Raw genomic sequence first — 17,674 nt, forward strand, 5'->3', positions numbered from 1 at the left:
ACAGAGTCTAGTGCAACTGACTTTCTAATATAACTTATCCTACACTCAGATATTATTTAGGTATTGTGTTGCATTCTTGTAAATTTTTGTTCTGCCACAAAATGCATTTTGGTGCTTTGTACAAGTGCAGTGCACTGGACTTTCACACGTCCTACACATGGGATGTTTTACAGCGGTCACACCCATTGCATGTTGTCGTTTGTGTAGGTCCGAGGTTTTTCTACCGCTTTAAAATGGGCATCCGTCTCATTTTGAAGCAGGCTTTTACTGCTATCGTGTTTCGGAAAGCTGTGGGCGTGCGTCTGAGCGGATATATTTGTGATAGGGGAAGCAAGAGACCAATAGTAAGAGAGCATGTGATTCTGGCCAATCCCTGACCACGAAATAAGACAACACCACGTGAGCCAATCATTGCCATACAGCGCGAAACAGCATGGCAAAGAGGCGTGTCTTCTGTTAGAAGCGGGCGTTGTCACTTTAGCTCGTGGGCCTTGCGGCCAATCGCTGAAAAGTTAATCAATAAGCAACCAATCACAGTGCGCGAGTGTATAACGCAGAAACACTCCATTGCGGCTCTAAACTGTACAATAGTCAATGTGAATTAGAACCAAAATGGCCGAACCAGGGACACAGTTGCAGTCAGTGTCGACCCTGTCGACGATTGACGGCTTAAACGCCCAATAGGATCTTGATTTGTTATATCTGCTGTCCAATCATATCGCAGCACACAGGAGCTTTGTGGTAGAGTATAGTAGTTAGCCGTCGTCCAGATCAACAAGCCACTATTTTGGAAGCAGTTTGATAAACACTCTGTTCCTCAGTTGATGTCAGTCGATATCTGTGTTCCCAGCGAGACGCATCACGCGTGATCAGCGATAAACCAGCACAAAACTAGCCAGCCACATAGCCCTGAGCCGATCAGGTTGGATGACATCGTCGGTTTTTAACTTTAAGACAGCTAGCTCGTTCTTTTTATCCATCAGGCAAGTCTGTGACAACTGAAAAAGCCAACGTTTTTGTTTTTATTTGGCTGAATATTTACGATTTGCAACCGAGTTAGCAAGAACTTTTTCATCGTTAATTTGACAACTTGTGACCAGCACTAACGTTAGCCAACTTAATTTTGTTTTTTTGCCAAACAGAACAATACTCGGCTTGTTTTCAAATGTCAAGAAACCCTTCGTTGTGTTTTTGTCAACAAGCCGCTTTTCCTCGGAGAACTGAACAGAAAACCAACGATATTTAGCAAACAGTTTGCTTAAGAAAGAGGGCAAAGCAACCTTAGCTGTTGATTAAGTGCTAGCGTCAGCCTTGCCTAGCCAGCTACCACCAAACCCTTACCTGAACCGTTCAACAGTCATTAAGAAGAGACTACTTTGGCTTTTAAAACTGATTGGTGCTGTGTTCACGACCATTAACTTTTAAATAACCCGTTCTGTCCACTGCAGGAGTAACTCTTAGACGTCACCTCTCGTGTTTTAAATTAATAACTGACAGAACAGCAAACCACCTGAGCGTGAGAAGGAGAGCCAGTGGTAGGACCTGAAGCAGGTTGTGTACAGCCACGGAATCCCTCATCGGATTGTTATATTATCAGTGTTATTGTTGAAAATGGCGGCGATCGGACTGGTGCAGATGTTGATCGAAGCAGCCGAGTACCTTGATCGCAGGGAACGAGGTAAAGTCTAATTGCATTGTTTTCTACGGTCTGTTGTATTGCTGGAAAATTGCAATGACACCCCTCCCCCCAATCACGCTAATTTATGCGCCTGTCATTTTAAAGATGTCTAAAATCCTGTTGCTGCCATTTACTTTTTACACGAAATAGTCGGGCCATGCGTAAAAAAACAGAAATGCTGTCGGGTTTTGCACAGCACCTCATCAGAATGCAACGCCTACTCAAAGTGGGTGTTGATCTATATTTGGACTTTTTATGTTTAATGTACAGCAAATGCGCAAAAACACATGTGCATTTCTTTTCCAATGAAAGAATGAATGCATATGTGGCAGATGCAGTCAGATGTGCAGGGAGACATTGTTTTCGTGGAGGCCCCTCCTTTCCCTCTGTTGTGTTTTGCTAGTGGGGTTTATTCCAGTTCAAGATGACATCATTGTCCTGGCTGAGGGGAGAAAATACTGTATAAAGATTCTGCACAGAATCCATTCATTGCATGCCTGCACTTCAGCACACCTCATTGCTACTGAATTCCTTAACGCTCAAGATCAAACGTAGCACATTTTCTTCCTATTCCTGGTTTGGCTTCTTTTCACTGTGGCTATATTTTACATTGCCAGATATCTGGACATGTGACCACTATGTTGTTTATTTGCTTGCAGAAGCTGAACACGGCTATGCCTCCATGCCTCCCTTCATCAGCAGCCGAGAGAGGGAAAGCTTGAAAAGGAAAAGCAAAAGCAAGAAAAACACAAGTAGCAGGTAAAAGTCATTCAGCTCCTTGTGGCCAGAAATTGTGTACTGTATCATTTTTCAGCTCTGCAACAAGGCGCTCGTAATATCCCGCTTCAAGAGTGTCCCTACTGAGTGCAGCAGGGTTGTTCCCTGTATTTTTTATTTTTGTTGTTTTACAAATCACACTTGTCATTTTCCATTCGGAATCACAGATTCATATATGTGCACATTTTTTAATCATTTTTTGGTGCCGAACACAGAAATACATATTTCAAATCAGAGTTTGGATTGAGAGGGTTTAAAGATGGCGGCCTAATCATTATTGAGAAATTTATTGTATATAGTCATATTACTTAAAAAATACTTTGATTTTTTTTTGCTACGTGGCCGAGCTGGCAAAGCCATTTAAAATAGGGTAACGCCAGTATTTGGTGGTATTCTGAGTGAATTGACACAGGAGCAAAAATCTCCCCACTGATACAACCCTCACCATTTGTTTTGGAGAAAATATGGCTCTATAAGTTGGTAACCAAAAGAGTGTGCTATTAGTGGCTCTCCACCCAATTTCAGGGGCAGTGTAGAATCAAAAGCATAATGGATAGTCTGTCAACAATACATGTTGTTGTTGTTGTACATAGCCCGTTCATGTATCTGGGCACAGGTCTTTTTTAGACTGATATGCTGAGATGAATCAGTTATGTGTGGCACATAATCACTGACATTGTTACACAGACACAAACACAATTCGCTCTGCACCTAACGGCTAGTTCAAGCTTGACACTACAGACAAGCCCCTCTGATGTTACACACTGTGGCTGAATGTGTGTGTCTGTCTGGTGCGTTAAGGCCATGCTTTAACTTCCCACTGTCTTCTTTAAAGCGTGTGACAGACAGGAGCAAACATCAGTCTGGCTTAAAGCGAATGGCCACTCGGTAAGGCTAACTGGGTCAGTCAAGGTGACTGCAGAAGACATTTCAGTGAGGGGGGCATGTCCTGACAGCTCCAGTCACCTCAATGGAATCTACTGCACACACATAGTGTACATTCAGAGTCCGTGACCAGAATTCCATAAACCAGTCATAGTCATGACAGATTGGTGTTGCATCCACACCTCACAGATCAATGTGCGCTCTGTGCTTATAGTGAACTTTGCTTTGTATAATCTTGTGCAGGACAATATATTTCATATTTGCGTCTTGAGTTAGGGCCAGTACAAGCTGTGCACTGATGAGGCAAGATTCTGAGTGCATTGATGGTTTCAGTGGAGAGGATAAAATAACTCCATGATTAAAGGTGGCAGCACTGGTGGAACTATATTCTATATGATTAAAAGGATTTCCTGGAGTGTGTTTATATCCACCTGTAATTATACACATATTCACATGAAAGGCCCAAAATAGAAACACTAGAAAAAAACACCTAATTAGTGCTTGGCTGAGGTGGAAAAGTTGGCATGCCAACAAAGTAGATTTTTCGGATAAACGATGACACTGTAGACACAACAGTGGCATGCTGCTGCCACCCATGGTTATGTGCCTTCTTTTCATCATACAGATAAAAAAATGGTCCCTGACAAAAACCCTGCTGCAGTGTGTAGAGGGACACTGATTATGTATACACAATAAATGCCATATTAGGTGGGAAGCATCATGAAATGACGCAATGTATCTGAGTTACAGAAGAGCAGAGTGGCAGCCAGGTAGTATAAAGCACTTTAACCCATTCGGAGTAATTGTTGACTCGGTTGAACCCGCATCAGGTATATCAGCCACGAAGGGCACTCTAGTCCACACTGTCAATCTGTCTGGAATGAACGCTGTCCTTTGCCAGTCTGATGTGTAGAAATGAGCAAGCAGATCACTTGAGGTAAAGTATGTAAACAAATGTATATATAGGTCTCTTACCTTGTGTAACCCCTGTGTTTATGCTGCATTAATAGCTGCCAAACTCGTGTTATAAGACCGCTATACACAGACATTTGAGTATACTGTACGTTGAATGAGCAGCCCTCTTATCACAGCCCTATTTGCAGCATCTACATGCTTATGTAGATGCTGATTATGCTCATTGCTTAATCAGGTGATAATTTTCTTAGTCATTTAGTCCATATCATTTTTAAGAACATGGAGAAAAAATAGAGTTCCCAGAGTCCAAGGCGATGCCTTCAGATGTTTTGTTTTGTCTGACCAATAATCCAAAACCCAATGATGTAAGCAATGATATAAAAAACCACCAAATCCTCCCATTGGTGGAACTTTTTCTTCGTAAATGAGCTGAAAGATAATGAGGGTATCAAACTTGTCTCTGATTAATTTCCTGTCAGTCATCTAATAGTTTAATCGGCCAATCATTTCAGATCTGGTCACCTGGAAAAATGACATTTAAGAAGTCAGAATCTTTACCTGCTTTAACGTATTAGCATAATGAACAGGAAGACGCGTCATATCATTCATTTTGTGTACAAATACTCTATGTAAACAGAACAGACTGCTCTTTCAAAGGAACTTGGTTTGTTATTAGTCAGTTATTTGCTTTAACCTGTTAGCCAGGATTGTCTCTGTTGGTCTTGACAACCTTGTCAGTGACGGTGACATATTTACAGTGTTCTTCCATCGCCTCTGTGGGGTTAAAGACGCAGAATGTGGAGTGCTGTAAGAACATAAAGCTCAGAGCATGTCACAACATGCTTAGCAGGCACTATATTTTTAGACACGTGTGGTGAAGAAAATGTGGAACTAGCTTTGTATGTCAAATGGACTACAAGCTGCTGCAGGTGTGTCCTTGTTTCCAGTCATAAAACCTTTCAGCTTACCAGCATTTACACTGTTTAACGTCAAGGTTATGTTAAGATGCAGCTACTCCCTCTTCAACTATTAGCACTTCATCAGCCATTACTCATTACTGTTTAAAGGCAGCAGAGCCACTCTTGGTGTCAATAAGGGTTTCTGCTCAGCCTAGATGATCTGATAGGGTCTAATATGATGCTGACTCTTGATCATTAATAGGCAGACCAGCTATTTGTCTCTTGGGAGAGGTGGGGGTTGATTTCTAACAGAGAAGTGCAGATCATTAATTGATCGAGCATGATAAGCTTGTTTTTTGTTGCTTTTGACACTTGGCGAAATGTAGTGCAGGCAGCCTTGTATGTATTTGAAGCCATTCAAGCCAGTTTGTACAAGCCCCTCCAGCCACTGTTGTTTCTCCATGGCGTGGATGTGTGAGTAGTGGGGGAGGGGAGCCGCAGGGTTTCTGCCGTGTATGTGTGCATGTGTGTCAGTAGTAGTGACTCCCCCCTCCCCCTCATCTCTCCCTCTTGTGTTTTCTCTCTCTCCTCACCTCCTCCACTCCTCTGCTCTGTTCCTCACTCTTAGCAGGCGATGGAGAGCACCAGATCCTCCATTACAAAGATGGAGAGTCCTCCCCCACCCTGCACGCACACACACACGCTGTCCATCTACAGTGCACTATGGAAATCATACAGTGATCTTGTCATTCTTGTTGAGCAGGCAAATGGAGTCCTTCCACCCTCTCCACCCTGTTTTGTTTTTCAGGCGGATGCGGTTGACTGTGCTGCAGCAAGGCTTCAGCAGTGAAAGTACAGGTTAATGGTAGATGAATGCAGAAGAAGCTTGTTGTAGGAAAGGTGCACTGGTGAATCATCTTTCTACAATTCAGTGATCTAGTATAATCCAACCAACTCTCTCTATCAAGGACAAGCCCGTGGTCCCCATGTAGTAAGACTTTATCCAGGGATCATTATGGGAGGATTGAAGGTCTACACTGCATGTTGAGTCCTAAGACTGAAGCTTATTTTTAGCATACCTACTAATTTTCTTGACGTTGCCCTGACCACTCGGTAGCAAGCGACATATCCATCTCATCACCATCTTTTGCAGTTGAGCTGCCAGGAGCAGTTAACATCTTTCACAATGATTTAAGAAAAATGCCAATTTAAGAGTTCTACTTCTGAAAGCTGACTTACGAGGATTCAGAAGACTGGAGCCAGGCTGACCTGGAACCCTCTCAAAAGGAAATTTGGCTTTCATAAAACCTGGGCCTGATTTTTCTAGTTTTGGGCATTAATTCTGTTACAGATATTAACTTTGTACTCACCAAGGTCATTGTTCAAATCTGGGAATGCTAAAAAGAAGTTGGGCAGTGCAAGAAAAGTGAGCAGTCAGACATTTTTCTTGTAAAATTAGTAACCAAAATTTCCATTGTAAACATTCATGCCAGTTTACAGACCCACTTCCTCGTTCACCTTTGACCTACTGTATTACCAACCTACCGAGGGATTACTAGCCGCATTTCAGGTGTGCTGCTTTCTGTTTTACTTCCACACCAAGGAGTTCAGAGAATGTGGCTACACTGTTGGCTTCTTTAAAACCTGTCTGATCATCTGGCTGTTTGGGTTTTGCTGCATCAGACTCTTTTGTTCAGATGTCGCCATGTTCCAGAATATAAATACTTACTATAGTGAGCAAAATGTGATCATACCTGATAGAAATGATAGCCAAAGCTATTAAAATAAGACCCAACAAATCCCCCTCTGCACATCCTGGCATTATTTAGCCAACATTCAAGAGGTGGGGATTAAAGCAATTAGATCTTTCTAGACATTTATCAGTATTGGTGTATATGTCTGCTGATAGGTGACAAGAAATGTAGTACACAAATGGCAAAGTAGGCTTGAAGTAATTGAGATGACATCAATCAGAGAGCTCTGACCAGTTGATTTTTACATCAAAAAATGTTTGAAAAAATACATTACGATGAGCTGAAATTCCGTCTTTTCTTTTTAAAGAACCCAGTATCATTTGAGCTATATTGGGAATGTTAGGGAATCTCACTATCAGATTTGGATTCTTGGTGTCTGATTCTTAGTTGAGTAGTATTATATACTTAGTAGTAGTTCCTTTTCTGCAAAGAATTAGTTAGAGCTTCAGAATCTAGCGATTATGTAATATTATAGTAACATGGTGATTCACTGTGTTATTATGTAATCTGGTGTAATGACCAAGTGTGATGTGCTTCATGTGCAAATTTGGAAGACCAGGGATTCAATGTAATGTGTTGATATAAAAGGTACATTTATTCGGGATTCTACACAGGGCAGTACAACAAAATGCTAGTTGTAGTCCCTTTATGCTTCTCACAAACAAAAATGATGTAAATGGATGAATAATTAAGAAGTCATGAAAATAAGCTGTTTTTTATGGTGGAGGATGAGTTGAGGAGTCTCACAGTCTGAGGAAGGAAGCTGCTCTGTGGTGTGGTGGTACGGCAGCAGATACTTCTGTATTGCTTGTCAGATGGCAGCAGGGTGAACAGGCTTTGGCTGCGGTGGGTATTGTCTTTTAGTGTCACCTCACTAGCATCACTGATGCTCGCTAGATGGGTACCAATGATATTCTGGGTGGTTTTAATTACCCACTGCAGAGCCCTCGTGTCCTGGACTGTGATGCCACATGTCAGTTTGTAATGTTTCCAGTAGGGATACTTCCTGTAAAAGTTAACAAGAACTGGGCATGGGGATGTTGCCCTCTTTAGTTTCCTTAAATACAGTCATTTCTGAGCTTTCTTTAGCAGGGCTGAGATGTGTGAAGACCATGGGTCCTCTTTGTTGAGGAGATCAAAGCAAGCAAAAAATAAGCTCATCTGTTGATGTGGCTTCACACGTGATGTAGGCACTCTTGCCTTTGTAGCCTGCGATGGTCTGGATTGCTTGCCACATATCTTTGGTGTTGGTGTCTCTTCAGCCTTGATGCCAGCTTTCAGTCTTGCTGTGGCGGTCTTGTATGTTTCGTTGTCACCTGACCAAAAGTCAGAATTTTTGGCTCTGGATACAGCCCTCACTTCTGTATTCATCCAGGCTTTCTGGTTGGCGGACATTTTTGTTAGCGATAACCACATCAACACATTTGCTCATGTATGACATCACTGTTGATTATATTCTTCAAGACTGATGTGGGTCTCCTTGGTGGTGGCATCGCTTAACATGTGCCACGTGGAATTGTAGCAAACCATGCACCATTCCACACTGCTCACAATACAACATCTTGTCACTTCTCATTATTACTTCATATCAGCTGTTCCTTGTCATGTCATGGGCGCGGTAGGTGGTGGGGTAGCAGGTTATGGGACTAGAGCAGAAGGTTGGAGGTGTCCCAGAGCCTGAAATGTAGCCTGAATAAGTGGGATCATTTCCCTGCTCGCACTGTTATGTCACCAGCGGCTGTCTGCCCTGCACAGGAATGCACACTGGCTAGAGGGGGCCAAGTGAGATAGAGAGCACCCAATGCTGGAACAAGATGACACCCTGCACCGCACGCACACACACACACACACACACACACAGGTATGAGACACATTGCTGTTCAAAGGTTCCAAATGAGGATAGTGGTAGGCAGTATTTTTTAGCGAGTGGAGAGAGAGTTCCCTTAGGGCCTTGGCCATGGCGTGGTGACAACTACGGGCCTAGCTGAGCTGAAGGTGCACAGGCTATTTTTGGGACTGGGGGGGATCAGGAGGACAAGTGGAGGTAGATGAGAGTTCAGGAATGCTGAGGGGATCTTCTTTGCCTTCACCCACTCCCCCCCATTCACCCCATTTCCACACACGGGTCAGGTCAGCACATTCCCTGCAAAAGCTGCACTTAACCCTGCTTGTCTGTCTGCCTGTCTGCCTGTCTGCCTGTCTGCCTGTCTGCCTGTCTGCCTGTCTGTCTGTCTGTCTGTCTGTGCACCACTTTAACACTGCAATGCAGGAGTCATGCTGGCCACTAGCACACCTCCATCTCTCATTTTACCTTCAGCACGGTGTCTTCCCCCACCCCCACTTCCCTCAGTGCTACATGCACAGTGAATATTCAGGCAATATGAAGGGGCATAGTCCTGTCTACTCCTGCTCCTGGCTTCTGTTTCTAGTTACTGTTACTATGTTTACGCCTGGCCTCCTCATCACATATCTGAGTGCGGTCCTTAAAAAAGCAGTGTGTCCTCCGTAGAACAAGCCTCGGGCATCAGAATACCCAGCCTGTTCTTATTTCCTCGAATCTCATTTTGTCAGCCGTTCTGACTGCTCATAAACTCCCACACAGCCTTTTCTTGCTCTCTCTCATTCCCCTGCAGTAAGGCCTTGGACTGCATTGATGGCAAACAGAGAAGAAACCTTACCCTGTTTAATCAGTGGCTCTGTTATTATGTGTGGTTTCTCATATGTGTTTTATCTCCACAGGTCTACGCACAATGAAATGGAGAAGAACAGGTATGTCCAAATGTCTTTTTGTGTGTTTGTGCATACTTGTGAATTACTGCTGTTCCTCAATCCATAAGAATAGCAGCTCACGCCACCCCACAGTCACCATGGGAAGCGTCCGTGTAAATTCAACGTTGTAGATGGAAAAAAATTTTGTCAGATTGTTAAGAATCATTAGTATGTATGGAGGAACATGTGACCCAGATTTAAAATTGAAAGGGTGAAAATGGTTAATAAGTGATCATTATTTTAGTGTTCAGGATGAATAGAAACTAAAAAAAGCTTAAATGCATATCCTTAAATTCTTATTGAAAAGCAAAATTTGAATGAGTAAATGAACTGTTATAATTCGTTTCACAACAGACTTGAATTGTGAACCTATACTTTGACAAAATACAACATTTTAGGAGAGGACACAGTAAAAAACGGAGTACATTGAAGTGTGTCCTCGCTCAACCAGTCTTGAAATGACCAGAGAATGACAGGATAGTAATTGCAATGATTAGCTGATTAAATGATTAGGTGGCCAAATGATTAGGTGGCCAAATGACGATGAATCAGTAACTGTTTTGAAAACCAATGAATCATTTAGGTCATGTTTTGATCAGAATCTCCAGATTTTCAAATATGAGAATTTGCTGTTTTTCTTGGTATTTCATTCTTGTAAAGTGAATATTTTGGGGTTTGGACTGTTGCTCTAGTCTGATAAAACAACACGTGTGATGATGTCACCTTAAGACCTAAAAAAAAACTTCTTATAGAAGAATTATTAAGTGAGAAAATACAGATTAATCTATAATGGAAATAACCGTGTCATACCCAATTAGTAATGCCCGTGGTTCAGTCCTCGAAGAGCTTTACGCTAATAAAACACTGGTTTTCAACCCCTTCTGAAACTGACGAGACAAATTAGGTATCGTGGTTGTATCAAGTGACTCAGTGTGCCCTTTGGCACCTGGGAGCAGCTGACCATGTTTCAATAATTTACAGCTGGGCTGTCCAAACACAACTTTGTAGAGGTGGTTGGTTCATTTATGCTGCTCTGTTTTGGACTGTGAATCCCTCAGTCCATTATTACTTTTCCTATTTACTTCAGTAGCTGGCGAAGGAGTTGGTATCAACAAATGACAGTATCAGGGATGAAAGCAAGCGTAGGTAGATCATGACAGTAAGGTGCTTAACGTGCATTTGAAGACAGGTATGAATATGAGACATATGTATCAGTCAAGAGTTTCGGGAAAATGTGTTTTTAAATCCAATGCTGAGGAAACTGATTTGTTACAGCAGATTTAAGCCATGGCTCTTGGGATGGCAGTTGGTTGATTCAACACTTTGATTCAGACTGAAATAAGTCTCGGATGGATTTCCATGAAATTTGGCTCACACATCTGTACTCTGTGTTATTGCTGATTAGCAGATTTTAGCATGATGACATGCTAAACTCAATTGATGAACATGATAAATTGATTAAACCTTAACATCAGTGTGCTAGCATGATGATGTTAGCATTTAGCTCACTGAGCCACTGTGCAGAAGTACAGCCTCACAGACCTGCTGCATGGCTGTCAACTATTACTTTAGCTTTTAAAGATAACGTCAGCTGTCTGAGTCCAGGTCATTCTCAGTGCTTCCATCCTGCCCGTGCTAGTTGATCCAAACCAGCGGCTCAGTGTACAGCCTGAATAATATATGGCACTGGGGCCTGTGCATGGGATTTAGCCCTCTGCATGTGTGTGTATGAGCGTATGTGTAGAGACACCTCATGCCTGACAGTAAGTCAAAATTATGACCACAGCCCGTTGTATTACACATGAGAACATTCATAGCCTTTAGCCAGTTTCGCTCACCAGTAGCTTGATGATAGAAAGCCGTCATAGGCAGATAAATTACTCACAGGGACCTCTGCTAGCAAAGCCAGGGGAGTGCAACGAGACCCATTCCCCGCCTCCAGCAATATTGGCTCACTGAAATCTCTGTATACACATTCAAAGTCCTATTTTGTACAAGTCCCCTCCCCTCTGTCGTTGTGCAACAGAACCAAGAGCGTGCATGTGTGTGTGCATGCATGTTTAAGTCCACGTAAAATGACTCTGGCCACCGCCACACCTTTTTTTACATGCAAATTCCTCCCAGCTTCTCACGGGCTGTTACTGTTGGGGGTCAGAAGGCGAGGGTGAAGACAGTGCACTGATTTAGTGCTGGTCAGACTGAGTGCATCATGCTGCCATAGCTGTAGTTTCTAGTTTGATGTGGGTCTAGTTTCTGAGAGGCTGCTGCACGAGGAACCATTTTGGGTTGCAAGGGACGACTCATCTGTTTTTATGCAGCAAACTTGACTTGCGCTCACCAGTCCAGTCACGCACTTTTTAAAAGGACACAAGTGTGAAATTAGGTCATAGATATGTAGGTTCTAGCCTTAGGCTGACGACACACAAGCCTGTAGCTCCACATACATGCTCACCTATTGACACACTGCACTGAAGCCACGCTGAACCGGAATAACCTGTTGCTGAAGTAGCGCTGTGTGTTACAGCTGCGTTTTTTTTTTTTCACATGACCTGTGCTCTTTCATGGGTCTGCTGCTCGTCAGTGTTGTTCAACAAACATTAACTAACCCTGCTGATCCCTTATTATGTCAGTACAACACAGGCAAGGGTACGTTATGTAATGTCAGTCTGCATGCCCTTTGGACTGAGTCATCTGAGAACCGGGCACTTGGTTTCAGCTTCTGAACACTGCTTTGAATGTGCGTGCGTGGGATTCATTTGCACTGTTTGTGTGTTTTTAAAAGGGCAAGGGGTGAGAATTTATTTGGTGTGCGTCAGTAAAATCAGTCTTATCCTCTCTCCATGTGTTCGATTTGAATACGCTCTCTTCCGGCTGTGACGCTCACATCAGGATTACCTGCAGCAGACAATAACAGCTCATCCAGCCGGCCCTCAGCAGCGAAAAACATTTTTACACTCACTCTCAGGAAGAATCTGACGTACACACGCCCACTCGCTCGGGCACACACTGGCATACAGACACGTACACACTGCTGAGGCTGAAGCTGGAGGTGTGTGTTGTATAACAGTGAGGTCAAGTGGTTGCAAACACCCACCAGACCTCAGCAACTGCCAAGGCTGCCCGCTTAGAGTGGCTGAGAGCAGGGCAGGGGGGTGGGGTGGGGGTGTTATAATAGGACAGGTGACATTAATAATGAGTTTAGATCTGAACATATGTCACGGATGATCTTTGGATTTCAGCAGGTTTCTGTTTCCTTCTTGTCAAAGGAGGATTCGTACACTGTTGTGCCATGAAATATCCTGTGTAGCAACAGTGTGTAACTCTCTTACAATGACTTCCTGAGGAGAAACATGTCTCATCACTTGATATAGAACCTCACATGTGTAAATGTGTACTCATCACCTCTTAATGTGAATGGCAAACTCTAACATTTGTATCAAAAATCAGAAGGACCAAAACACATGTGAAGTTTTGTTTAATGTTTTCCCTGTTGTTTGGGGAATGATCCTCTCTATTTCCTATTTATTTTCTATATCTATTGATCCCAAAGTTGTGTTAATGGTATCTTATAATCAGGGGAGACCTTGAATACTTCTTTGGTACAGCCCAATTGTGACTTAAGCAAGTGTCAAATACCTAAAGATAATTTCATAGCAATCTATCCAATAATTATGGAGATATTTTAGTATCGACTAGAGCGGTGGACTCAACAGACCATTGCCATCCTTTGAACACTCCACTAGCATGGCTGAAAGACACGTTTCTATTCCTCAAAGTAAGGTATCAAAACAGGTATTCGTTTTAGTAGCAGTGCCAACACTGTCTCTGACTGGGACTAATTTAGAAACGTTCAGATGATTCTCAGCTACTTAAGGTTTTATGCAGCATTGCACCAATTACAAATCACATTCGACATAAAGAAATCTTAATTTAAGGTCCACTTACTAGGTTTTCTTAAGCTTTCAGTCACATCTCATGGTCTTCTTCAGTGGATGGATTTGTCATGATGCACTGTCTCGGTTGTTATCATGTGACCAAAGGTCAATACATGTAACCGAGCAAACTCCTTCCCTTGATGAAGACCAAGAGATGTGGTTCAAAGAGTTCTTCGTTTGGGCCTAGAATAAACTCTGGTGTTCACCAAATCACATGCCTGTTTTGTGTATCTGACATGCGTGTTTGACAGTTTCTCTCTTGTTTGTTTCTTCTCTTCCGTCTTCAGACGGGCACATCTACGGCTGTGTCTAGAGCGCTTGAAATCCCTCGTTCCCTTGGGACCAGATGCTAACAGGCACACCACCCTCAGCCTGCTGATGAAGGCCAAAGATCATATCAAGGTGCGTGTCCATACGCGTATACATGTTTGCTATTCACCTAATCAGTGTGAAGAGGGCACTTTGTTTAGCATTGTGGTGGGGGGAGTGTGTTATTTTGTGTTTGAGTGCCTAAAATGTCATAGATAAGCCTCTGATGGAACACACACACAGCCACATTTTTCACAGCCTGTCCTTAAAGCGAGGGAAGGTAATCTATTTTAGAGAGGTACATTCATGATGGCTATTATGCTTGCGTGTATATGATTGTGGCATCAAACAGAGTTGTTTATTTATGTATTTATAAGAACCGGTGGTCTCATCGCTATTCTCCCAGCACTCTCCCAGGAGCTCATCCTCTAGCAGTAGTCAGGCTGTGTACGTTTCAAACGTTTTGGAAGAGTGGCTTTGGAGGGAGGCATTAAGGGGGGGTGGGATTTTCCACTTCTGTACTTTCAGAATTTGGTTTGCTGTCGCTGGTTTCTCCAACGTTCCCAGCTCCAGCCTCAAGTGTTGTGTTTGTTCTCTTCCCACCTTGCAGAGGTTGGAGGAGAGCGATAGGAGAGCTCAGCACACCGTGGAGCAGCTACAACGGGAGCAGAGACATCTGAGGAGGCGTCTGGAGCAGCTGGGGGTGGAGAGGACCCGCATGGACAGCACCGGCTCCACTCTGTCTTCGGACAAGTCTGACTCTGACCAAGGTGAGCCTTCACACAGGATTCATCGTCATGCTCTGGAGCCAGCTATTTTCTTTTTAGAGAAAAGATTGCTGAATATGTGCAATAAGTCTGTCTTTTGAATTTGACTGTTTCAACTTTTTCTTTAACTGTAACTGTTCCGAACCCTTACACAACCCTTGTAAATCAGAAATCAGTGTCATTTGCAGTGTAATTAATTGCAATTGTAAAAGTATGCAGCATACGGTATTCTAGTGTTTTTCCTACTGATTGCAAGGAAGTTTCACTGTGTGTGTGTGCGGTCTAGTGACAGTCAGTGTTATATACGGTATGGATGCACTATGTTATTTTGTATCTCTCAACAGCAGACACAGTATGTATAACAAGGTATTATCATAAAGTGTTTCAAACATTAGGGGGAAAAAAACACAGCAGATAAATAATAATGTAACACTGTTGTCTTTGTGTTCCAACAGAGGACCTGGACGTGGATGTGGAGGGGACGGACTACCTGCTGGGTGACCTGGAGTGGAGCACCAGCAGTGTGAGTGACTCAGGGGACGAGCGAGGCAGCCTGCGCAGCAGCTGTAGCGACGAGGGCTACTCCAGCGCCAGCCTGCAGCGTCTGCAGGACACTCAGGAGAGGGCCAAGCAGCTGGGCTGCAGCCTATAGACAGCACTGCTCAGTGACCCAGTGCCCGCCTCCTCCCCTCAGCCAATCCCATCCAAGATTGTCTCGCCACTCCCAGGTACCTCTGACCTCACCCCCGTCCCCTCCCCTCTACTCCCCTCCCTCCTTCCCCACCAGGACTGACCAAGTCTGAGGCCTCTCCTCCAGCCAGGCCTCTGTGTACTTCCTGTCCCCACGGTGACTTCCATTCAGACTGTAACACCTCCGAGACAGCCGCCCACATCCAGCACATCATCAGCGGTCAGTCTGTAGTCCGCTCTGCTCTGCACCAATCAAACGAGGAATTTAAAGACACTCCACCCCTCCCTCCGTCCGTCCATCTGTCCCTCCGTCCGTCAGAAACACAACTTTCAGCCAGAGAATGTTACCACACAATATCCCACTGCCTCTTTTTGTATGCCTCAAGAGCCATGGGAAGCACTTATGAGATTTCACCCTTCCTTCACACACACTTAAACACGCATACACACACGCCCCTCCGCCACTCCTAGTTGTCCAGTGAGACAGAATCCTCCCAAAGGTGTGACACTGACATGATGTGGGGCTTTTTTCTGCCCTGCTCACCAGTCGACCATCTGTGCATGGTATTTTGCACTTATGATTGCTTTTGTAAACAGAAATGCTGTCTCTTAAAATTGGCTCCCACTACAGCGGCTGCAGTAATGCTACCAGGTGCAGTGAGTGTTTGAAACCCACGTCAGTTGTCTGGCTGTTCTGTGCGGCGTAGCAGAGTTTGTGGTCCTAGTAGACTGTGTGGTGTTAAACCGTCGGGGCCGACAGCAATACGTCCCTTAGTACCCGGGCTTTGGCGGGCAGGCTCGTAACTACCCTGTCATTTTCTGTTCACACCTGCTGTTTAGAGGGAAAAGTAACACAAAAACAAACAAAAAAAAATTGTGCAGCATGAGATTATGAAGGGGCTGGGGGATATGGGAGGGTTTTGGGGGGTGGGTTTGATGTTTTCTGCCTCTCTCTGACGACGGTGGCGTTTTTACAGCATCCTTTTATCGTAATGTGTGTATGTCACGTCTGAGCCTGGTGACAAGAAGGGGTCACACGCAGGTTTGGAAACTTTTAACACCAGCCACCAGGCCGAATGCTGGTATATTTTGGCAGGTGCTGGTACATTTTTGTACACTGCTTCTTCACTGCCCCGTTCACCAGGTATTAAAGGAAGAGAAGAGCCTATCTACTGAGAGCAGTCTGGAGCACATTCCATTAAACAGAGAGGACAGGCAGGTGAGACCGCGAGCATTATTTTTTGCAAGTGGATGTCCTTGCCAATTATTTATGAAGGGAGCGTTCAGTTTGAGACGAGCCGAGTCACCCTGAAACGGAACGACTGGCTTTAACTTTTCAGTGAGGACACACTGAGAGAGGCCCGAGCCTTTCTCCGTGTTCACACGTGAAAAGCACTAAAATGTTCAAACCACAGATATCTCTCCTTTGCCTTGCCTTCATAGCTATTTATTGTTTCTGCATAAATGTACACCTTTTATTGTAAATAGTTTACAGAAAGATCTCTATGTCTATCAGCAAATGTATTTATTAGATAAACTAAATATATAGATGAATATATATAAATATATTTAATTAGTCATAGCCTATGTTCTTCTTGTGAGGTTTATTGAGAGTTTCCTATGTGTAGTTTGTTTGCACAGCCTAGAAATCCATAGAATATTTAGAATGTTTAGAAACGTCTTCTTGTGCCTCGAGGCTTTTGTGTCCGTTCAGAATTCGGCACGGTGCTCCTGGAAAATGAAATGTTTTCTTTGTGGTTGATCATCATTTTTTAGCTGTTTTCAAAGCCAGCTTTGCCCTTTAACGGGGAAACAAAAGGACAAAAAAAATCTGAATAATTTCAAAAATGTGAGTTAAAAAGTATAAAAGTGAGAGGAGCTGGTGGCCAGGTGGCAGGTGGCGATGATTCCTCTGGCGAAGGCTGTGTTCTCTGTGCCGCTCCGCCTGTTGACATTTTAGCCCTTTTGTTTTTGGTTCAAAATCATCACGCCGGGAGAGGATTGCAGGCTTTTTTTGAATGTAGATATCCTCCACCCGGCAGTGGAGCAGCACAGTGCCAGAGGAAGCTCCCCGCTCCTGCATCAACCACCCGCAAATCTCAGTTAAAGCATGAAGCTGAAGCTGAAAATAGATATAGGACTGTTTCGTCTTTGAGTGTGGAATGCTGCTTTTTTTTTTTTGTCATATTGAAACCTTTTCAAAGGGAGAGGAACTGTGTAGCCACGCTATGAGGGGGACTAAAGGGGAAATGTATTGAAAAGTAGGTGTGAGTGGGCAGGTGTGTGTGCCATCTGG

At 43.7% G+C, this 17,674-nt stretch overlaps 1 protein-coding gene across 1 annotated transcript; it reads left to right on the forward strand.

Moving 5' to 3' along the window:
• Window positions 1-797: 797 nt before the first annotated feature.
• On the forward strand, window positions 798-16,273 carry mxd1 (MAX dimerization protein 1). Its single transcript, XM_041937520.1, has 6 exons — window positions 798-1,678; window positions 2,338-2,437; window positions 9,648-9,677; window positions 13,900-14,014; window positions 14,532-14,691; window positions 15,144-16,273. Exons 1-6 carry the CDS (start codon window positions 1,612-1,614, stop codon window positions 15,338-15,340), a joined length of 669 nt encoding a protein of 222 aa, XP_041793454.1. The 5' UTR covers window positions 798-1,611; the 3' UTR covers window positions 15,341-16,273.
• Window positions 16,274-17,674: the final 1,401 nt, after the last annotated feature.

Source organism: Chelmon rostratus, chromosome 5 (assembly GCF_017976325.1).
Source record: "Chelmon rostratus isolate fCheRos1 chromosome 5, fCheRos1.pri, whole genome shotgun sequence".
Classification (NCBI taxonomy): domain Eukaryota; kingdom Metazoa; phylum Chordata; class Actinopteri; order Chaetodontiformes; family Chaetodontidae; genus Chelmon; species Chelmon rostratus.